General features: G+C 41.1%; 1 protein-coding gene across 2 annotated transcripts in view; it reads right to left on the reverse strand.

Annotated features, from left to right (window-relative positions):
• Positions 1-6185: 6185 nt before the first annotated feature.
• The window catches only part of dnajc6 (DnaJ (Hsp40) homolog, subfamily C, member 6), a 33199-nt gene continuing 18663 nt past the window's right edge, over positions 6186-20721 (reverse strand). The window contains exons 5-18 of one of the 2 annotated variants that reach the window (XM_085437320.1): positions 20086-20208; positions 18139-18272; positions 17471-17665; positions 17123-17240; positions 16268-16347; positions 15941-16134; positions 13987-14358; positions 13800-13868; positions 12959-13060; positions 12709-12843; positions 12296-12628; positions 11771-11919; positions 11190-11366; positions 6186-8993 (exon numbers count right to left, since the gene is read on the reverse strand). In XM_085437320.1, coding sequence (XP_085293446.1) covers positions 8892-8993; positions 11190-11366; positions 11771-11919; positions 12296-12628; positions 12709-12843; positions 12959-13060; positions 13800-13868; positions 13987-14358; positions 15941-16134; positions 16268-16347; positions 17123-17240; positions 17471-17665; positions 18139-18272; positions 20086-20208 — 2283 coding nt within the window. In that variant the 3' untranslated portion in view covers positions 6186-8891. Of the gene's footprint in view, positions 8994-11189; positions 11367-11770; positions 11920-12295; positions 12629-12708; positions 12844-12958; positions 13061-13724; positions 13869-13986; positions 14359-15940; positions 16135-16267; positions 16348-17122; positions 17241-17470; positions 17666-18138; positions 18273-20085; positions 20209-20721 lie in introns of both variants that reach the window. The other variant, XM_085437319.1, reaches the window with a different exon arrangement.

Here is a 20721-nt window from a genome sequence, read left to right on the forward strand (position 1 = left end):
TGGATCGGACACTCATGGCATGTTGAGGTTGTTATTTTTGCTTTTGATTGACTTGACCACTTGGAATTTAGTCTCACTATAATGACTCTAGTGATTCATTAATTATCAACAGAATAAATCTGGCAGCGGCGAACAAGCTAAAAATCTATATTCTGGTGCTATCTGTACTCATACAGCTGTGGTCACATTTACAGACATTTAATTTGGGGCTTTTAATTTTTTCTTTGAATTGTTCTTTTTCGTAAGTGAAATATTTGTAAAGCATACACCTTTAATAACTTAAGGAACAACTGGTTGAACAAGTTTGACTTTATTTTGTATTTTTATCAAATCCACACGGGATCAAAAGTATACATAGAGCCTCAAGTATATACACATACACACTTGAATGTGTCTCTTTGCCAGTATAAAAAGGATGCTGTTGATCTGATGTGAAGTTAAAGATTTTGGAGGTAGTGTAAGAAGTAAGGAGCAGTAATTCAAAAGCCGCAGCCTACCATTAACTTGAAACAACTACAACAGCAACATCACTGTCCACAGTGATGCGAATTTTATACCGGCTTGAAATGAGAAGGTGCTGACCAAGTAAGAAGTCCCTGTTCCAAGTTCAGCATCTTTAAGCTTGACTGAAATTTGACGCTGTCCAGATGAACAAGGCAAATACCATATGGAGAAAAGTGTCTTGATGCATGCTCAGTCATCCAGGTAAGTACATCTCCAAAAGTTTATTTGTTCGTCTGGACGTAGCGTTTTGTGGGAGAAACGTTTCGTCACTCATCCAAGTGACTTCTTCATTCTCAGCTGACTGCAGGTTTCCCCAATCATATAAACAGGACATTTGCACAATGACTGAAACCAGCACCACTGAATACACAATGGCTGTGAGGTGAGTTAATTGATCATTAATATGCAAATTGTTGTGACCATTGATCAACAACCACTGATCAAAGACAATTGGTCATTGATCAAAGACTGTTCTGGAGAAAGGTTTTAAAGTCAGATGAGATAAAAGTTCATCTATTTGACCACTTTGACATGTTTGGAGGAGTAAAGCTGAAGCTTAGAGACCTGAGAGCTCTGTACGAGCTGTTAAGCACGGCGGTGGCAGCATCGTGCTGTGGGGCTGTTTTGATGCCAGTGTTATTGATACAATGTACAAAGTGGATAAAATAATGAAGAAATTCTTCTGCATCACTTCAGATCAGATGGTTAAAACTTGAACACAACTTGGTTTTCCAACAAGACAGTGATCTCAAACACGCATCAAAACGTTTTTCTTTCTTTAACTTAACCAGGCTAATATAAGCTGCTGGAAACCAGTACATATAAATGAACTCTGCCAATTCTGCCAAGAAGCACATCAAAGAAGTGGGCAAATATTCAGCCAGAATGATGTCAAAAGCTTGTCGATGGCTTGCTGAGGGACATTTAGACAAATATTAGTGGGGATGTATTCATATATTTGATCACGTATGTACACTTTTGACTCCGTTTAAATTCGAGAAAATCCTAAATAAATCCAAACTCCCCATTCCTTTGTTTTTTTAAAGTCATTAAAGATGTAGGCTGTACAATTGCGCCTATTGATGCCCGTCATGTGTACGTAAACTACTGTTCACAACCGTATTTAAAAATATGTCTACATTAACATGAAAATCATATTTACAGCAATTTATCTCAAGACTTAAACAGAAACCATTCACATTTTATTCATATTTTTTCCGTAATGAATGATTTTATGATCCTTTTCCACTATATTTTTCAATAGAATCAACTTTAGTAAATGACAATACTTATTGTATGTTGCCTTGAATATAATATTGTTAAATATAATAAATAAATATAGTACTACTTTTTAAATATAATATTGTCTTAAATATGATATAATATTGTTAACAGTAAATCCACTAATCAGCTCAATAAAAAAAGGACTCTACCAGTTCTAAGCCCCTAGTATTTTTGTTTGTTGACCACTGACTGGAAAGGCCATGTGAAAAGATATTTTTATGTACTTCTAATGTTCCCACACTGAGGGAATAGCATCTCTAGAGACATTTTCCCAGGAAGCGGCAGTTGGATCACAGTTCGTACTGTGCTCGTGCAATTCTGAAGTTGTCTTAAATACATTTAAGACAATATTTAGTTACACAAAGCAGCACACGACCTGTTTTTCCAGCTATTCCTGACATCACAGGAGTTTCCAGCATAAATAAGTTTTATCCTTTAAACTGACGACAGTGCTCGCCACAGACCAATCTACTTTTTTTTCATCGTTGATGCAGAAAAACAATGTTCCCTTGTTACCATCAGTCTCTTTGTGAGAGCAATTTGTGGCCAGTCCAGGTTTATGTTGGTTATATTAGAAAGATGATTAAGACCCCCTTTTTGGGAACTGCACGTCAGTGTTTACCTTGGCTTTATATTTCATTTCATTTCATTTCTAAAATCTAGATAATCTGATTGTGTGAATCAGGCTCGCAGCAAACAGCGGATCTTTTGGCCTCTTTATATATAGAGTGAATTACAGGGTGCATTAAACACTGAATGTGGAAATGTTCACATTGTTCACAAAAAGATGAGTGAATAACGAACTCCAATAAAACAAATAACAAAAAACAAAGAGATGAGACTCGCTTCAGCAGCAGGTGAGCTGTGATGAAACCAAGCTGGCTTTTCTGTGGGCAGAAAAATTGGATTTACGTTAATTTAACTGTAATAAAAGACAACACTTTTATTAAAACCCAGAGTGAGACTGTCTTCTTACTCTGGGGGCTACTTTACTTTCCATACATAATGGGAAACCTCTCTCAGAGCTCCATTCATTAAATTTACAGTGGGGCAAAAAAGTATTTAGTCAGCCACCGATTGTGCAAGTTCCCCCACCTAAAATGATGACAGAGGTCAGTAATTTGCACCAGAGGTACACTTCAACTGTGAGAGACAGAATGTGAAAAAAAAAATCCATGAATCCACATGGTAGGATTTGTAAAGAATTCATTCGTAAATCAGGGTGGAAAACAAGTATTTGGTCAATAACAAAAATACAACTCAATACTTTGTAACATAACCTTTGTTGGCAATAACAGAGGTCAAACGTTTACTATAGGTCTTTACCAGGTTTGCACACACAGTAGCTGGTATTTTGGCCCATTCCTCCATGCAGATCTTCTCGAGAGCAGTGATGTTTTGGGGCTGTCGCCGAGCAACACGGACTTTCAACTCCCGCCACAGATTTCTATGGGGTTGAGGTCTGGAGACTGGCTAGGCCACTCCAGGACTTTCAAATGCTTCTTACGGAGCCACTCCTTTGTTGCCCGGGCAGTGTGTTTTGGATCATTGTCATGTTGGAAGACCCAGCCTCGTTTCATCTTCAAAGTTCTCACTGATGGAAGGAGGTTTTGGCTCAAAATCTCACGATACATGGCCCCATTCATTCTGTCCTTAACACGGATCAGTCGTCCTGTCCCCTTGGCAGAAAAACAGCCCCATAGCATGATGTTTCCACCCCCATGCTTCACAGTAGGTATGGTGTTCTTGGGATGCAACTCAGTATTCTTCTTCGTCCAAACACGACGAGTTGAGTTTATACCAAAAAGTTCTACTTTGGTTTCATCTGACCACATGACATTCTCCCAATCCTCTGCTGTATCATCCATGTGCTCTCTGGCAAACTTCAGACAGGCCTGGACATGCACTGGCTTCAGCAGCGGAACACGTCTGGCACTGCGGGATTTGATTCCCTGCCGTTGTAGTGTGTTACTGATGGTGACCTTTGTTACTTTGGTCCCAGCTCTCTGCAGGTCATTCACCAGGTCCCCCCGTGTGGTTCTGGGATCTTTGCTCACCGTTCTCATGATCATTTTGACCCCACGGGATGAGATCTTGCGTGGAGCCCCAGATCGAGGGAGATTATCAGTGGTCTTGTATGTCTTCCATTTTCTGATGATTGCTCCCACAGTTGATTTTTTCACACCAAGCTGCTTGCCTATTGTAGATTCACTCTTCCCAGTCTGGTGCAGGTCTACAATACTTTTCCTGGTGTCCTTCGAAAGCTCTTTGGTCTTGACCATGGCGGAGTTTGGAGTCTGACTGTTTGAGGCTGTGGACAGGTGTCTTTTATACAGATGATGAGTTCAAACAGGTGCCATTCATACAGGTAACGAGTGGGGGACAGAAAAGCTTCTTACAGAAGAAGTTACAGGTCTGTGAGAGCCAGAGATTTTCCTTGTTTGAGGTGACCAAATACTTATTTTCCACCCTGATTTACGAATAAATTCTTTACAAATCCTACCATGTGAATTCATGGATTTTTTTTTCACATTCTGTCTCTCACAGTTGAAGTGTACCTCTGGTGCAAATTACTGACCTCTGTCATCATTTTAAGTGGGGGAACTTGCACAATCGGTGGCTGACTAAATACTTTTTTGCCCCACTGTATATATAATAAATTTTAAGCAGAGGGCTAACAAACAAAACAAAACTATTTTGGTGGTGCTCAGGCTCAGTGACAGGATTGGCACCTCTTTCCACAGACTGGTGCAAACAGTCCAACCATATTATAGAAAAAGGGCAAATGGATTACATTTCAAAACAGCTTCAACTAGTAAGATTATGAAGCAACTCATACAGTCAATTTGCTTGCAATAATGACTTCCTATAATAATTTCCTAGGGATCAATAAAGTATTCTGATTCTGATTCCTATAAATTAAATACATTTCTTCTCAGCGATCATTTTGTGGTGCAAACATGCTTACTCATTTCTAATTTCATCCAAATCCCCTCTGCTCATAGTTTTTTTTCTTTCTTTTTTTCAAACTCTGTGTGTGTCTAACAGCTTGACACCCAAATGCGGCTGGTGTTTAATGGTGTAGGATATCATGAAAATAAAACATCGGCCTGTGCTGATGGTAAACATCCATCAGCACTGGAGTCTCTCGAGAAGTGCGTCAGCACTGTCAGCAGAGCGAGTTGGAAGAAGGAAAAACTGTGTCCAGCAGTAACTTTGTTTTACAATGAATCACTGATTGGGGGGGATTATATTCAATTACCCTAAATTTCCTTCTGGATAATCTAACGCTGGCACCGCAGCCATGTTTTCCCGAAACTGGGCCCCAAGGGGAGAACTATCAGCCCCAGATGGTAACAAAGCCGGAGAGGCTGGAGCACGAGTAGCAAATAGCAGTGTTGTGCCACAGCTTATACTGTAATGGCTCATTAGCATCAGAGCAGTCGTGCACTGCCACAAGTTGACATTGATGATTGCTGCCATTGTGAGTCTGTATGTTAAGGGCCTTTCAAGAAACCCAAGAAGGTCGCTTTCTGGTCAAAAGTCAAAGCCCAAATGCCTGACATCTCAGGAGGGTGGGGGATGGGGGCATGAAAGGCTCTGTCCTCAAAAGATTGGAGTTTGGTGTAGAGGGATGCAGAGTATCTGTATCTTTATCTGTGGAAAGCAGAATCCAGGCTGGGGTGCAGGGGGGGAGTAGATCAGATAAACACTGGGGAACAAGATCACATAGGGATTTAGAGGTGAGGAGAAGGATTTTACTGGAGATTCGGGACCTGACTGTGAGCCAGTGCATGATGGTGATAAGCTGGTGAGGAGAAAAGCCTTTTTAAAGTTGCAGTACACCATCATATTAATTAATATTCTTCTAAGTGCTTATAGGGTGGAGATGGCAGCACAGTTAACTTGGGTTCCTTTCTTTGCAGCGTTCCTTTCTTACTCTGACAGGTTTTCTTTCAGATTGAAAAAGAATACATATAAAAATAAATTCAAGGTCTTTTTTAGATGTTTACAACTTGCTGCACCTGCAGCCTGTGACAGCTGCACAGGTAGTTCAGCTGTCAAAAGAAGGTTTGCCGTGTCTCGAGGCACAGTATCAAGAGTGTGGAGGGAAAACTAGAAGATGCGCAGTTATAAGAGACTCGACTATAGCAAGACTGGTATCTGCTCCTTTGGGCGAGGAATATGAGGAGCACATCACCACCAGCAGGGTCCTCATGTGCATGTTTCTGGCCAAACTCTCAGAAACAGACCCCATGAGGGTGGCACCACATCCTTTTACTGGGACTCTCAGCTCAACATGACATATAGTTCATGTGCTGTACAATGCAGCCCTCTAGTGGTTACAAAGACAAAGGCCAAGCGAGACATAAAAACAGGAATGCTGCTCACCCTGCTCCGGTTTCTGTTTACTGTTTATTTCTGTGCACTGCACTTGATCATTATGTACATCCTGTAACCGTAAACAGAACTGAAAAGAACAACATGAACAGAATTTTTACACAGCTTAAGTAATATTTGAACAGGAGACAGGCAAACACATAACTTACAGTACTCTGTATCCAACTCTGAGCTCCTCCATACATACCACAAGTTCAAACAACACACATCCACTGACGACAATATAGAGGTTAGCTTTTTAACATAGCTGTAAGATCGCAGATTCAGTCAGCGAGGGAGCCAATGAGGGTTATTTCACATGTAGGTCCTCAGTGTAAATAAAGCATAGACACATACTACACACTTCTCATATCTTGTAAAACGACAAAGAAAGCAGTCACCTCCAGATTAAAGTTCAGTATTTTCAGCCTGAGACCCGGAGTCTTGTTCGACGGCCCAGTCAACACTTGTTTTGGGATCCTTTCGGGGTCCTCAGCCAGCTAATGAAACCACACCTCACATAATTCTCTTACACTGGTCAGAAGTCAGTCAGCATCCTTAATGCAGATGAACAAACTGGACAAATGAAATCCAGTGAAGGGAAAAGACAGTATGATGCCAACAGAAAATCACCTTTGACCTTACTATGCAAATCAGAGAGCATGAAGACAGTTAACAGTGTCAGGATCTTCAACTGCTCATGAGCATGAGAAGGTAAACACTTGGCTCAATTTGTGTGTGAAGAATAAACCTAAACAGCCTAAACTGTTTCACCCTGAAACAGCTTAAACTGTTTCTGGGGATCGTGTAGGAACATATTAGTGTTTTGTGAAAACCTCATGTGCTTGAAAGAAATTGATCATTGCCTCTCTAGTTATTGCATATTTTATTGTTTTCTCCACTTTGCTCTAAAATGATGAAATGCTTTTAGCACTAAGAACTGATTTTGTGAATAATTGCACGTAAAAAGGGGCCAAATGCATCCAAAATCAGCAAATGTTTGTGTTAGGTTAGTACACATCAGCTGCAGCATCTACTGCTGTTCACTACTTCTAATGCATACCCCATTCTTTTATGCTGATTATGAATAAACGTGTAGCAAATGAAGTAAAAAGTAAACAAAACAAATCAATAAAAAGTAAATTGTTGTAAATCAGTGTTTTGATGAAACACAGTATGATCTGCCTGACGTGAAACAGTGATATACAGTAAACAGAACTCTTATTGCGTTCTTGATGGTTTGCGTTTAAGCACATTAGTGTCACTTCTGTGGTTCAGAGATTACCCCACCCAGTCTCAACCTTACAACTACCTCCCTAATTTAATGCAGGCTCCCCTCTATAACGTCTCTGACTCATCAGAGCATCAAGATGGGATGTTTTGGGGTGTCTTACAAACTCTGGCACTGGGACAGAGGCAAATTTTTTGAGTCCTCTGGTTGTGTGGAGGCGTCTGTTAGAGTGCGTCCCATGGATCCTTGATCAGACGTGGGGGATCTGGGGAGTCTGAAGGATAGGTGTGATGTTAAGGGCGTCACATTCTCATGAACTGCCTGATGTTTCCCAGCAGAGAGCTGCACTGTGATCAGATTTCCTTTACCTGCCAGTGGTTTTTACTGTTTTGGCTGACGACTGTGTTTGACAGACGTTAAAAGTCTTTAAGACAACAGCCTCAAAGTCCTGAACTCTTTCTCACGAGCAGATTGAATTTGAACCAATATTTTAAAGACAAACAAAGCGATTTAATAAATTAATTCATGGATTGCCTTCCTTGAGAGCTGCACCGATTTGATTCATCAGTTTGTGCTTTCACAGAGATGTAAAGCAAAAATATATTATTATATGAGTGAGTGTGCGAGGCCTCAAGGTGCTTCATGTAAGGAACTGTACATGTGCTAATGCTAAAACATACAATCCCCAGTTCCCCACAAGGCTTCAGGATATCAGACACACCTATTCTTATTAAACCTCTTCATAACAAAACCATTCCACATGATATCATATATGTCACATAACAAGTCAAGTTATTGTGTTACTGTTTTTTTTAACTAATTTTGTTTCCTCAGCTACACTCAGCAGACGACATCTTCAAGGTGAAACTCGACCTCTGATCAAGATTTTCTAATCCAATCACCTCCAAACAGCCTATTTTAACTTGACACTGCTGTTTGTGTTTGTTATTTATAGGGACATTAAATAGTGTGAAAACTGGATTTGATATGACGGAACTGATCTTGAATTCAGTGTTCGCTCACAGTACAAAAAAAATGGCTTGAATGCTTTTAAATGCTTGTTGTGCCTCACAGACTTCTTCATGCTCCAAAGCTCTCGCAAAGAGCAGTCTGACAAATGTTTGCTCAGTTTATTCTCGCGCATTTCTTTTTCCAGATCAACAGCTCTCACCTTGTTTTGATCCGTCTCTTTGACGTCCCAGTGATTTTTAATTTTTTGAATGGGATGGTTCATACATACAGTATGGATATTAGAGCTACAGAGAGTCAGCTGTTCGTCTGAGCTTCTAGTCCGGGCACGGGAGGCTGTTCTATAGCCTGTCATCACTCAAGTTCTGCGTTTTTGTTGCAAGAAGAGAGACACGAGTTAAAGCATGGGTATAAAGGCAGATGTTGCAGGGTGTGGCTGCAGTATGCGGACAAGAGGTGGTAACACTGTAAGGGTTAGATGATGGAATCAGCAGGGACATCATCTCCTCCCCTTACGTTTTATTCAGTAGAGAGGCTTTTGTCCTTGGGTCTCAAATTCTGACCAGGCATCATTTAGTTCCATGAAAATCATCTTGGCATATTGTTCGTATGGTTGTCCCGTCGCCTACGAAGTAGGAGAGAAAAAACACAATAGTTATGAACCCATAAGTAAAGCATATTTGAGACATGTTGGCCTTTTGGGATTCCCACTTCATTTGTCTCTCATTCATAGCTTGCTTTACTCGAGCATTATGTCAACATGCTACAATGTAGCTTGCCATCACCAGTGTGTGAATGTGTGTGTGAATGGGTGGATGACTGGTTGTGTAAAGCGCTTTGGGGTCCTTAGGGACTAGAAAAACGCTATACAAATACAGGCCATTTACATAATATTATTCACTGTTACAGAAAATTCAGGTAAGACACTAACTTGTCTTTCAGTGCTGAGAGTCAGGAAGTATACCCCACTCTTTCTATAATACACACACATCCCTGCATGGATGGATGTTTACAGGTATAACTTGAATCACATGTTTAATTCTGATAAGAGTCCATGTTAAGCCAAGCTGCGTTGTTTTAGTGGGTGCAGTGGGAAAGGCCCTGCCTAATGCTTCAGCTGACCACATGGTAGCTGCTGTACTGCATAGCTGTATCTTTAAGTGGATTACAAGGAAAGCTGTGGCCTGGCTTGGCTTGAGAGTCTGAGAGTGACGCACTCTCCGCTAACAGACTCTTCACTTCACAGAGTAGAGTGGAGAGCTACAGATATCTTTGTATTTCATTATATTGTTCACACGCTCACACATACTTTTAGTTTGGTTTGGTTGTTTTCTTGTTGCAACATCATATATGCAAAAACTTCATCCTCCAGCACTTTGAACACACAGACACTACTGTGTGTGTGTGTGTGTGTGTGTGTGTGTGTGTGTGTGTGTGTGTGTGTGTGTGTGTGTGTGTGTGTGTGTGTGTGTGTGTGTGTGTGTGTGTGTGTGTCTAAATTTATGTGATCGGTCTGTTCATTTTAAATTTGCATGTCTGTGTTTGTCTTGTAATGCTTGGGATCATTATTGTGCATGACTCAGTACTTGGCCAAACTTTAGCTGTTAGATAGATGTCCTCAAATTTGACCCTAGAATATTTTTCGTATAAAGGTTCGTAGGTCATCTTGCGGCAAAACAACCCAAAGCATCACCCCTCCACCACCGTGCTTATCAGTTGCTATGAGTATGAGCTGTTTGTGGTGATACCCTGTGTTTGATTTTGCCAGATATTGCGTTGTACTTTATATATCTTTTTTCTGATACAGAATTTCTCTGACCACTGCATGGTCTGAGTTTGGGATGAATTTGGTTGGGTGTCCCCTTCTGTGGCATTGTGTTAACACACATGGATGACTCAGACCAGCAAACGGGCAGAACGTCTTGTTACACACAGGTGCTCAAACTTGTTGATGACCACTTACTCAAGCAAATGATTATCAGCATCTGGCTGCTACTTACCCCTTTAATTCTTATAGAAGCAATAGGAGTTGTACTTAGTTTTTTACAGAACGGCACAAAGTGCTGTCAAATCTTTCCTTTTCCATCCCTGTATATGCATGCTTGTGAGGAATTATGTTTTTCTTTTAAAACCAGTTTTTATTTTCATTTTCATGTCACAATATGGCCACATCACATCCAGAATTGCTTATAATCAGGGGTGCACATAAGTGGTCCGCAGGTGCGCATGCGCTGTCAAAATAAAAGACGCGCACCAGATAAGAAGTTGCAACGCGCGTTTGCGTACATAAGATTTTCTGGAGGAGGACAGACATTTGTTTAGAACTCTTAAAGATGTTGAAGAAGCAAGCTCCTTTAAGCAATTACTTTGGTGTTCCTCCACCTCCAAAGAAATGTCAGAAGGAGTCCAAACTGCAAAAGAAGCACATATTCTCGGAAAAGTGGTTGTAGGAGGTGAGCTGGCTTCAAACAATGCACAGAGATGTGGTGCAGAATGTGCCGTGAAAATCCCACTCTAGCAGACAAAAACAATGCCTTTTATATGTACGCAAACACGCGTTGCAACTTCTTGTCTGGTGCGCGTCTTTTATTTTGACAGCGAATGCGCACCTGCAGACCACTTATGTGCACCCCTGCTTATAAGCCTGATATAAGGAGAAGAAAGTGAAAATAAAGACAGTCTCTATTTTTTCATCTGACTTTACCTTCAGTTGCTTTTAAGTAAAGAATGTCTCGTTATTGCATTTGATTTATTCTGTACATATGGATATGCCTCCATACAGGAAGCATAAAGATCCCATTCATCACAAATTCTGTCTCACCTTATCTGGGTGAACAACCAGGACTGCTTTGCGATAGACCTTCTTGACCTGCTCTGGAGTAACCAGGTCAGCCATGCCCACAGGCTTCCAGCGTGTCTCTCCTTCCCAAAGCACAGTGTGCATGGTGGAGAGCAGAGCACGGATGTTACGCTCTTTCCCCTCTATCCAGTCCAGAATCTAGGGCACAGAAGAGGGAGGCAGAGGAGGGGAGCCAATAACCAGTGAGGACCTGATTTGAAACAATTATTAGCATAACTGCTTTCAGTAGTTCTGGCTCTGGTTTTATCTAAAAAAAAAAAAAAAGCTTTTAAAGGAGCAATTAGATGAACCAAAATTTGGTCATGGGAGACCTACATTGGACGCTTCATTAACTCTGAAATAAACAGAAAAAGTTTAACAGCCAAAGGTTTTCGAGTACATTATCCTACTTTTGGGAATCACTGAACTGCTTCTGTTGAGCTACACTGGATAAACAGGCGACCACCACCAAGCGAAATGTCATCAAAAACTAATTGTAATCAGACACAATGAACCAAAACTTATTAGTTCAACTTCATTAGTTTCAAACAAACAGCTCATGCCTTTAGTTTCTCAGGGTCCATTTCTTTGGCCATCTCCTCCTTCCTCATCTCTGCTATAGTCCTGGGCCCTTTCTTCTCTTTGGTCCCCGCAAAGCCCTGAGCAGACAGCAGGTCGTCAAAGTTGGCATCTGAGGGTTTGGGCTTCGGACCTGACAAAGAGGCAGACAAACACAAAGACAGAATACATACTTGTTAAGCAACAAATGTACTAATTACTATACGGTGAGCTGAAGAACAATGTATGTGTGCACAGCATGAAAATTTTAATGGATAAAAAATGCGGCGCTGTCTCTAAATGTTTGCAGATATTTTGTTAAACATTTAACTTTAAAAATCAAACAAAAAAACCTTAAAACCTTCAAAATGCTCACAATTCTTAATAACATTTTTAAACCTTATATTTTGAAATATAAGTTAAGTGTAATCTCTATTTTGTTTTAAAAGAAAAATGTCCTTTTATGTGAAATATACCCCAACTGACCAGCCACAACATTTGGAGCGTAACAATGAGCCTGTCGAGCTTACCCATCCCAGCCTGTGCTTTTCCCCCTGCGCTGGGTGAGCCTCCTCCCATTGCGGAGAAGCTAACATTGTAGTTGGGTCGATTCTGGGGCGATGTGTGCGGCATGGAAGTGTGGCTGGGGCTGGGCTTTGGCTGCGGAGCAGGACCCTGTCCTTGCGGTTGCCACCCTCCACCACTTCCACCAGCCTGCCACGAGGGGAAAGTGCCTCCTGCGTGGGGCTGCCAGGCTCCTGTGTGCTGGGGAGATGGCGGAGGCCTCGATGGGGAGCCCATTGGAGGAAAGGGAGGGGCCGTTCCAGTAGGGGTGGTGGGCTTGCTCGAGAAGCCAGAGCCTCCTGATCAAAAGGACAGAGATTATGGCATGCGAGGTAGTAGCAAAAATACTAAGAACTTAGGAGCATTACCAGCGTCTCACCTCCAAGGCTTCCCCCCAGGTTGCCAATATCAGCGAATGGGTCCAGAGTGTTTGGCTTGGTTTGGTGGGTGGGGGTGCTGTGGACTGAGCCAGTGGGACTGGTAGTGGCTGACCGACTGCCCATACCAAAACCTCCTGAATGAATCGGCCATCAGCAAAGCAGGAAAAATAAACGACACTGATGCCAACGTGTTTTACAAACAGTGTGGTATCTGCTTGTATGTATGTGTGGCTGTGTGCTTGGGAGAACCTGTGCTCGTGGTAGCAGGTCTGTTCCAGTCCCATGCTCCCATGGCGTTTTGCTGCTGAATGTTGACAGTAGGGGTGGTGGGTGGGACGGGGGAACTCCGACCTGTTGAAGCATATAACCATCGGTCACGTGCGGAGCACACGGAAAATGGGAATTGAAGGACACGAAAACATTAAGCCAAATAAAATAACAACAGAACTGAGCTTCAGAGAGCTGTTGTTTCATGGGTGTGGAAACAAAATTTATAGTTGCTAACTAAAAATTGTCCACAGAAGACTGAAGCCAGAAGGCTCTTCTTCATGCACACATCATGCCCTAAATCCTCAAAGTATAAAAAGTGTAAACCTGAAGTTAAGAAAAACTGTTTTGTCATGTTTAAAGTTGAAAATACTGACTGTGAGCTGAGGAAAAGATTACTAGTAGGAGCTTGTGCTGGAGTTGAAAAATCAAGCTGCGCAATCCCTATGAGATGACCTGCAAACACTTCACATACAGCATGCAAACTCGTGAATTACAAATCATACATTACATGAGCAATACAAGAAAAATGTGTGAGTAAGCTAAAAATGGATATATACTCAGCAGTCGGGTTTGGGTGTCAGTTTAAATAGACGCACAGATGAAGGGAAATTATCGTAGTGGCATCTTGCAAATATCTGAAAACATGCCTTACCCTAATTTGGTTCAGGCTCTTGAAATGCTTTAAGTGCACCCAAAACGATGGTTTGGGAAAATGTTCAGCAGAGCAGCAAGGAGCATGCCTTACCGAGGCTTGTAGGCTGCAGGGTGGGTGATGGTGAGCGAGCAGCATGCAGGAAAGGGTCTGGCTGCCCCACTTTACCTGGTCCGAGGAATGAACCCATCACGTCCTGAGGTTTAGGCATCGGACCCGTCCCAAAAGGATCAAATGCTGAGGAGAACCATCCACCAGTGTTATTGTCTTATGCTAAATTGCAAGAGTAATTGTGCCTATTTGAAGTCTAGTTTTAGGTTGGACCTAAAAGGAAATGCTTTTTCAAACTTCTCACCTGGTGGGGCAGGTGAGGGGCATGGTGAGGCAGTGTTGGGGGCGACTTTGTGTGGAGTGGACTGGGCAGATGGAGGCCCGCTGGTTGACTGAGGTGGGCCCCCAAACAAGTCCCCTAGGAGGTCAGTGGTTGCAGCTGCTGTAGATGGGGGCTTAGATGACGGGCGGTTGACCTCGTCACCATCGAGGCCGAGAAGATCGACTTCCTCGGTGGGAGCAGGGGTGGCAGAAGTGGGAGCTGGGAGGTCAGGTTTCTGATGGGCTGCACTGGCATTGCTTTGCTGGCTGGAGAGAGAAAGCATTTCATCATCCGACGGCTCGCTCTCCTCGCCACGTACCCGACCGTCTGGACCTCCGTGGGACCGACTTGGCTCTGAAAATGATGAGATGGGAAAAACAGAAAAGAGTATCATGAGAAAGACACATCAATCACGAACAAAGCAATGACTGAAGAGATAACAAAGCAGACAAAGGGAATTAATTTGAGGTTCAGATATAAAGGGACAAGAGTGAAGCAGAGGATGATGGTAAACTACGCAGGTCATTGCTTCTACAGCCAGAACAGCTATTTGTGCTACGAGGTTGCAAACATACACACAGTCTGCAAATAAATTCTAGCTAGTAGTTGCTAGTTGGAGAAAATGTCTTAAATGTGATACATTTCAACGTAAAAGAATATGATAAAAAAAAAAAAAGAAGCTTGTACATGGGATTAAACAGCTGTATAAATCAAAAGCAATATTTCACTTTGGTAGAACATTTTAACGTTGGATTTGTTTACTCCCCAGGCACGTTTTCCCTTTATTTCCTTTTGGGACTGTGAGTTTTCCCCTCTAGTTCTCCATATCCATAAAAAAAAACCCTTAAAAACCTGTCTCTGTATGCCCAGGAAAAAAAATGCTGGCATACATGTTATGGAAATTGTGTTAAAAGACTGGTGTTTATACAAGACACAGGACAAAATATTTCTACCAAAATGATACATCATGGGCTACAAGAATGGGCTAAATTTCAATTCAATCAATGCAAATCACAGTTGGAAACCACCAAATGGATTTTCCAATAACAAAAAATCTTCCTGGGTAGAGCATGAGTGAATTGAAGCAAACCCTGGGTAACTACGCTCACAGTATAGTTCCTCTAGCAGGTCTGTGATCTCCTCTACCGTCTTACCCTCAAGATCCAAGCCCTCCATCTCATCTTGCAGGGACAAAAATGAGTCACATTAGTTTTTATGACTATGTGTTAATGTAAATTGATTAGCCACAACAATAAAACCACTAACATTGCTATTGGAAATATTTCCAAACATCCGTATGATGAGGTGAGGGAGATCTTCACAATATTAGGCAAATGGCTTTAATGTCGTGCTGGCTGGTTCATAAATATTAAAATAAGTCATAAAAAAAATTAGTAGCAAGTTCTCTTTCCCTAATCTTTATTTTGGTACCAGGTAAACTTACGTAAAGTCAATCCAGGTGTGGGGTTAGAGTTTGTTATTAAGGTTAATGTAGCATTATAATTGGTTTTAGGAAAAGGTATGATTACAAATTGTAAAGGCTAACAAAACAAGCAAGCAAAAATGCCAACTAAAAACATTTTCAATACAAAATTCCACATTGCTTGTTAGTCAAGCTAACTGCTAATTTGCTAGCAGCTAACCCATTTTGCTTCAGCATTTTCAGTTCTTAGCTAAATATTTTTAGTTTAGATAAGATAAGATAAGACAAGATAAGATAAGATAAGATAAGACTTTATTGATCCCACAACAGGGAAATTTTTGCGTTAATTTAATTATGTTGGTAGTAAAATCTGACAACAGATTAAACAAAGCAGTAAATGTTTGATTCTAAACTTAACATCTGATTTGAGTTTTTAAAAAATCAAAACTTAATGTGTCGTATTTTATAGACTGAACACCAGTTGTTGCCCCAGTGAAACCCTCCCATTTTTACCAGCAATCGCCAGTGCATCCTGATGTTCCTGGTGGCCAGAGAAGAGCACATTTGGGCTCAAGTCTTTACAAGGAAACTGTTCCCATGGTGGTGTCAGGTCTTTCTGTTTGTCCACCCCTTCCACTTCCACTTCCAATATCACATGGAAGAGCTGGGGATATTTCTCTGGAGAGTCACAGGCATCGAGCTCTGGTCTGAGAGGAAAATCAATATGTGTGAGAAAGAAAATTGAGATGGTAAAACAGTCAACAGAGTGGAAGTCTAGCAATATTATTTTTTATAGTGAGAAACCAGAATTCCCCGATTTTTGTAAGAGATTTTCCTTACTTGTTAAACTTTAACATAGTGGTTCCAGGAGCGATGAAGCCAGTGTGGAACTGAATCTGGAAGATCTGTGTGTTGGATACCTAACACAAGCAGGAACAAAGATAAATGTTGGTTACATTATATTTTATCAGCACTCTCCTGCAGTCAGTTACCCCTTACCTGTTGTTCTGAAATGTTTTTAGGTGTTATGTTCAAGTTTTGCATGTGATAAATCTTTGTCATGTAATAAAATAGAAGCAGGTGAAATAAGAAAATCCAGTAAAAGAAACAAAATAAAAGGAAAAATGTTCAAGAAAAAAAAGACAAGCCCACTTTAACCATTTTAGCTGAATGGATTTTTAATTATTTTGTACTATTGATCTAGGTTTTAGTACTAATGTGCTATATAGCAAAATAATGAAGTCATTAAGCTACATATGCACATATTATTATAATGCAACGCATGGTGATGTACACCTATGTGTCAATAATCTGTCATAAGATTACTGAAAGACAATAATACCCAGATGAAACACCTGGACCAAACTAAACCAAAAATAGCATAAATAGTGCATAAATGCTTCTTGCAGCAGTGATGAGTGAGTAAATCTGCATATTTCTATAAATGAAGTAAATCATTAAGTCAAAAACCTTCATCCAGCTTCTTCTTGTCTTAAACAATGTAACAATGAGACACAACAAGCTGTTGAAGCTACCTGAAACTCTACAATGGCTTATACTTTAGCATGATCTTATCACCGCAATCGTTCCAATACTGTCACTGTGACTTAGTTGGAGTTTGCTGCTTGCTAGTTAGATTGAGATGTTGATTTTATCGACATTTTATCTTATAAAGCAGACTAAGCAGAAGCGTACCTTGGCCTGCAGTCGTCCTCCAATGGTTGACCTCATGTGGTAGACTGAAACCACAACATCTCCTTGTACGCTTACACCCAGAGGGAAAACTACCTTGCCGTCCTGGACCCTGTGCTCTCTAGGCGTGCAGAGAAGGTGCAGCAAAGTGTAATTGAGGGAAAGTGTTACAGAGTGAGAAAAAGGAAGGGGATATAATGACACTTTGATTACTTTCATTCATATCATACTCAGCATAAAATCTCTGAGACATTTGTAGTTATTCTATTCCAATACAGAACTGCAACGCTACCGTGCTCTCTGCGGTTCAATGCTGTCAAATTTTTTATTAATCTCGCTAATGTTACTTACCTCATCCTTTCATACTCCTGTGCAGTGGTGAAGATCTTCGTCTCTCCAATGAGAACGTCACAGAAAGGTCGACAGCCACTACGCTGCTTGTTGAAACAGGGGATGGGACTCATAGTGAGGGCCTTGATCACCAAGGGCTTGGAGTGGGGTAGGCTAGGCTTCTCTGATACCATGCTACATACATAGCCTATGTACCTGCAGGCAGAGAAAACAAAAACAGCAGTTTTCAATTTTCAGCACTCTGAATGATGCATTAATTGTCACTTGTGAGGAGACGCTTGCACAACCATCGACTGTTAGCTTCTACAAGTATGGCAGGCGGACTCGTGGTTCTTCTTGCCCAGCAATCAAGAGTTTATGTTTATGCTGAGACAACTAATAACTGTTGGCTTCAGTGATGGCTGTATGTAAATTTCAACATGTTATGCCTGTAACAGCATATGATCTGAAACTGTGCTCTTCTTCTTAAGTGTGAATGTGTTTTGACCTCATTTAATATGTGATTCTTTATTAGAAGTGGTAAATGTTCATTATCTATGAAAAATAGACTGCAGATTTATTAGACATTGAAGAATGTAACATCAGCAGAACCAAAGGACGACAACCGAGCACAAGGCTCCCACTTCTCTTTCTGTCACATTCACATCCCCATGTTCACTGATGCAAACCTGCGGTGTGAAGGCCAGAGGCCAGAACCTGGTCTTTTGGCGCTGAGCAGCTGCATGGCAGGAACTGGATTATTGAAGAGGTGGCAGAAGCAGAACATGGCACAGACCAAAACACCTGAAGGAGCGCGACCATCCTGAAAACCCAAAACAAAGATAAAATTACATGTACATCTTATCAAAACTGCAATTTGAGCCACTGGGGATTTTTTCTTTTGAATAAACACACGTATTATTTTTCTATGAGTCTATTCATACATATGAACTGACTCTGAGTTCATTTCAGGTTACATGGATACTGTAACACTGTTGTTAACTGAGGTGAAAACACAGCTTTTTTTAAAAAGGAAGGGTTTCGTGAAGATTATGCAAGAAGGAGCAGTTTGCCAAGGCAAAGCCAAACCCACAATGACTTGGTAATAACATGCCCCAGCACATGCCAGTCTATAGTAGTCATGTCACTGAATTCCAATAAACAGAAACTCAGTTTCTATTGAAAAAGTCAGATATGGTTGAATTCCCAAATGTGTCTAATGCAAGTGGCTGATATTGCTAAAGTGTGATGATCCACGCACTAAAAGTGCCTTTCATCCAATAAGCCTAAATAGGACACCAAAGAATACACCATTCTGCAATAAGCATAATAAGATGACTTCTATCATTTTTACTGAACATCACAGACCAAAATGCAAAAATGAAATATTCTTCTTCTTTGCTTTTCTTTTTCTTTTCAGTACCACCTGCTAAGTAACAACAGTGAGGAAGCTCACACGGCTGATTAATAGAGACCACCAGAGCAGTCTGAAGAGCTCCGAGCGGGAATGTATTTGGAGAAAAAAAACTGTTACTCCAGCGTCAAGGATTGGCAACAGCCGTTGAAGAGGAAGAGAAGATTTCTGATCTGGGTGGTAACATAGCCTTTATCTGGAAGAGTGATCCCTTTTGCAAAACTGTTTTGATTTATGTTAAAGTGAATTGTTAAATGTTGTCATTTTTATGCTTACCATCTCTACATTGTTTTAACTCTGTGATGAAAGGAATTCTTTTATCCCCCTCCCCAGCCTCTCGAGGTTCTGGGGTGATGTAGTGTTTTATTGCAGATACATCCTATCTGGAAGAGCTGTTTCTTGTGGTGTTGCTTCCTGCTTTTATGACCCTTTTGGTCAGCAGGAGGTCACACACACACATTCTCACATGCATACAGATGTTTACACACACACACACACACATATATACATACAGTGCCTTGCCTTAGAACCATTTGGGGGGGTTTACGTGGGCGGTGCTTTTGCTGTGATGTGTATTGTGTGAACTGTTGTCCCAATAAAAGGCAGCAAGCGGAGGCCGTCGTTGGGGTCATTTTGTGGTAGATACCAACGACGCCTCCCTTGCAAGTAAATCGATCGATCGCTGACTGTCTTGTTTTCTTCATGATGAATAAGTCTCTAAACCAGCGGGGCTTGTGGAAACACAGACCCAACAATTTATGTAGATGTGGAAAAAGAAGGTGAGTCATGTTTGGAAATCTGTTGAGCAGTTGTTGTAGCATTTAACAATTTCAGACTTTAGAGATCCGTGTCTTGGAAGCACTTCATTTGATGTGAAAGCAAAGTTGACATGTAATCAATGATGCCAATATCATTGTTGAGCAAAATGTTTTGGAAGGGCAACAAAAAGATTCTGACACTAAATATGCTTCGGTCTATTTCAGACTCTCTGCTTTGATTCAAAAGTGGGTCACAGGACATCAAACAGCTCAAAAATTAACGGATGTGTTGTGGGACCAACAAAAACAAGTCCCTTTACATAACAATCAAAAGTACCTCACTATGTACTTGTTTTTCATGGGAGAATGATTAGTAATAATTTCATATGAATCCTTAATAAATTCAACTATACAAAGGAGGATGAAGAATTTAATATAGGGCTAATGTATGTGCATCTCCTTACCGAGCATGTGATTACACAGACGTTCTTGGGATTCTGTTTCAGCCAGTTGTACATGTTTTTGCACACAGCGAACAGGTTGTGGAGGCTGGGTGCTTGGCGTGAAGGCCAATTACACTCTGAAACCTGTATTGAAGTAGATGCCAGGAATAAAAGGAGGGAGAAGGAAAGGGATTCCAGCAAAAAGAAAAAAGGAGGCAGATCAGAGAGATAAAAGGGCAGGAAAGGGTTGGGGAAAAAAGGAACAGAGGAGAGGAAAGGGGAGTGGTGGAAGTTAGTAACAGCACTGCAGCAGCAGAGCAACACAACAGACCAGTTGCCATGATGAGTCATCTGCTAAAGATACAGTGACTTCACAATGCAGACAGGGGGCCAGCTTCACCATGTTAACAACAAAGCATGACTCCTAACAAGCCTGACTCCTTAGCTCCCACATGTGCCTTCTATGCAGTAATAGGAAACCTAGCTGCGGAAATGTCCCGATGCTGAAAGATAAGCATAACCATAAAAGCAAAATAAGATACAATAAACTGTGTGTTCCAAATGTGGTAATTTAGCCGTAACACAAATTAAATTCTGAATAATGAAATGAGTGCTGAAATACCAAAAACTGCAGTTTCAGGAACAGCCAGATGAGGT

This window comes from Copadichromis virginalis, linkage group LG17, assembly GCF_057382275.1.
Source record: "Copadichromis virginalis isolate Kocher_CV1m ecotype Utaka linkage group LG17, C_Virginalis_male_GT1.1, whole genome shotgun sequence".
In the NCBI taxonomy this organism is placed as follows: domain Eukaryota; kingdom Metazoa; phylum Chordata; class Actinopteri; order Cichliformes; family Cichlidae; genus Copadichromis; species Copadichromis virginalis.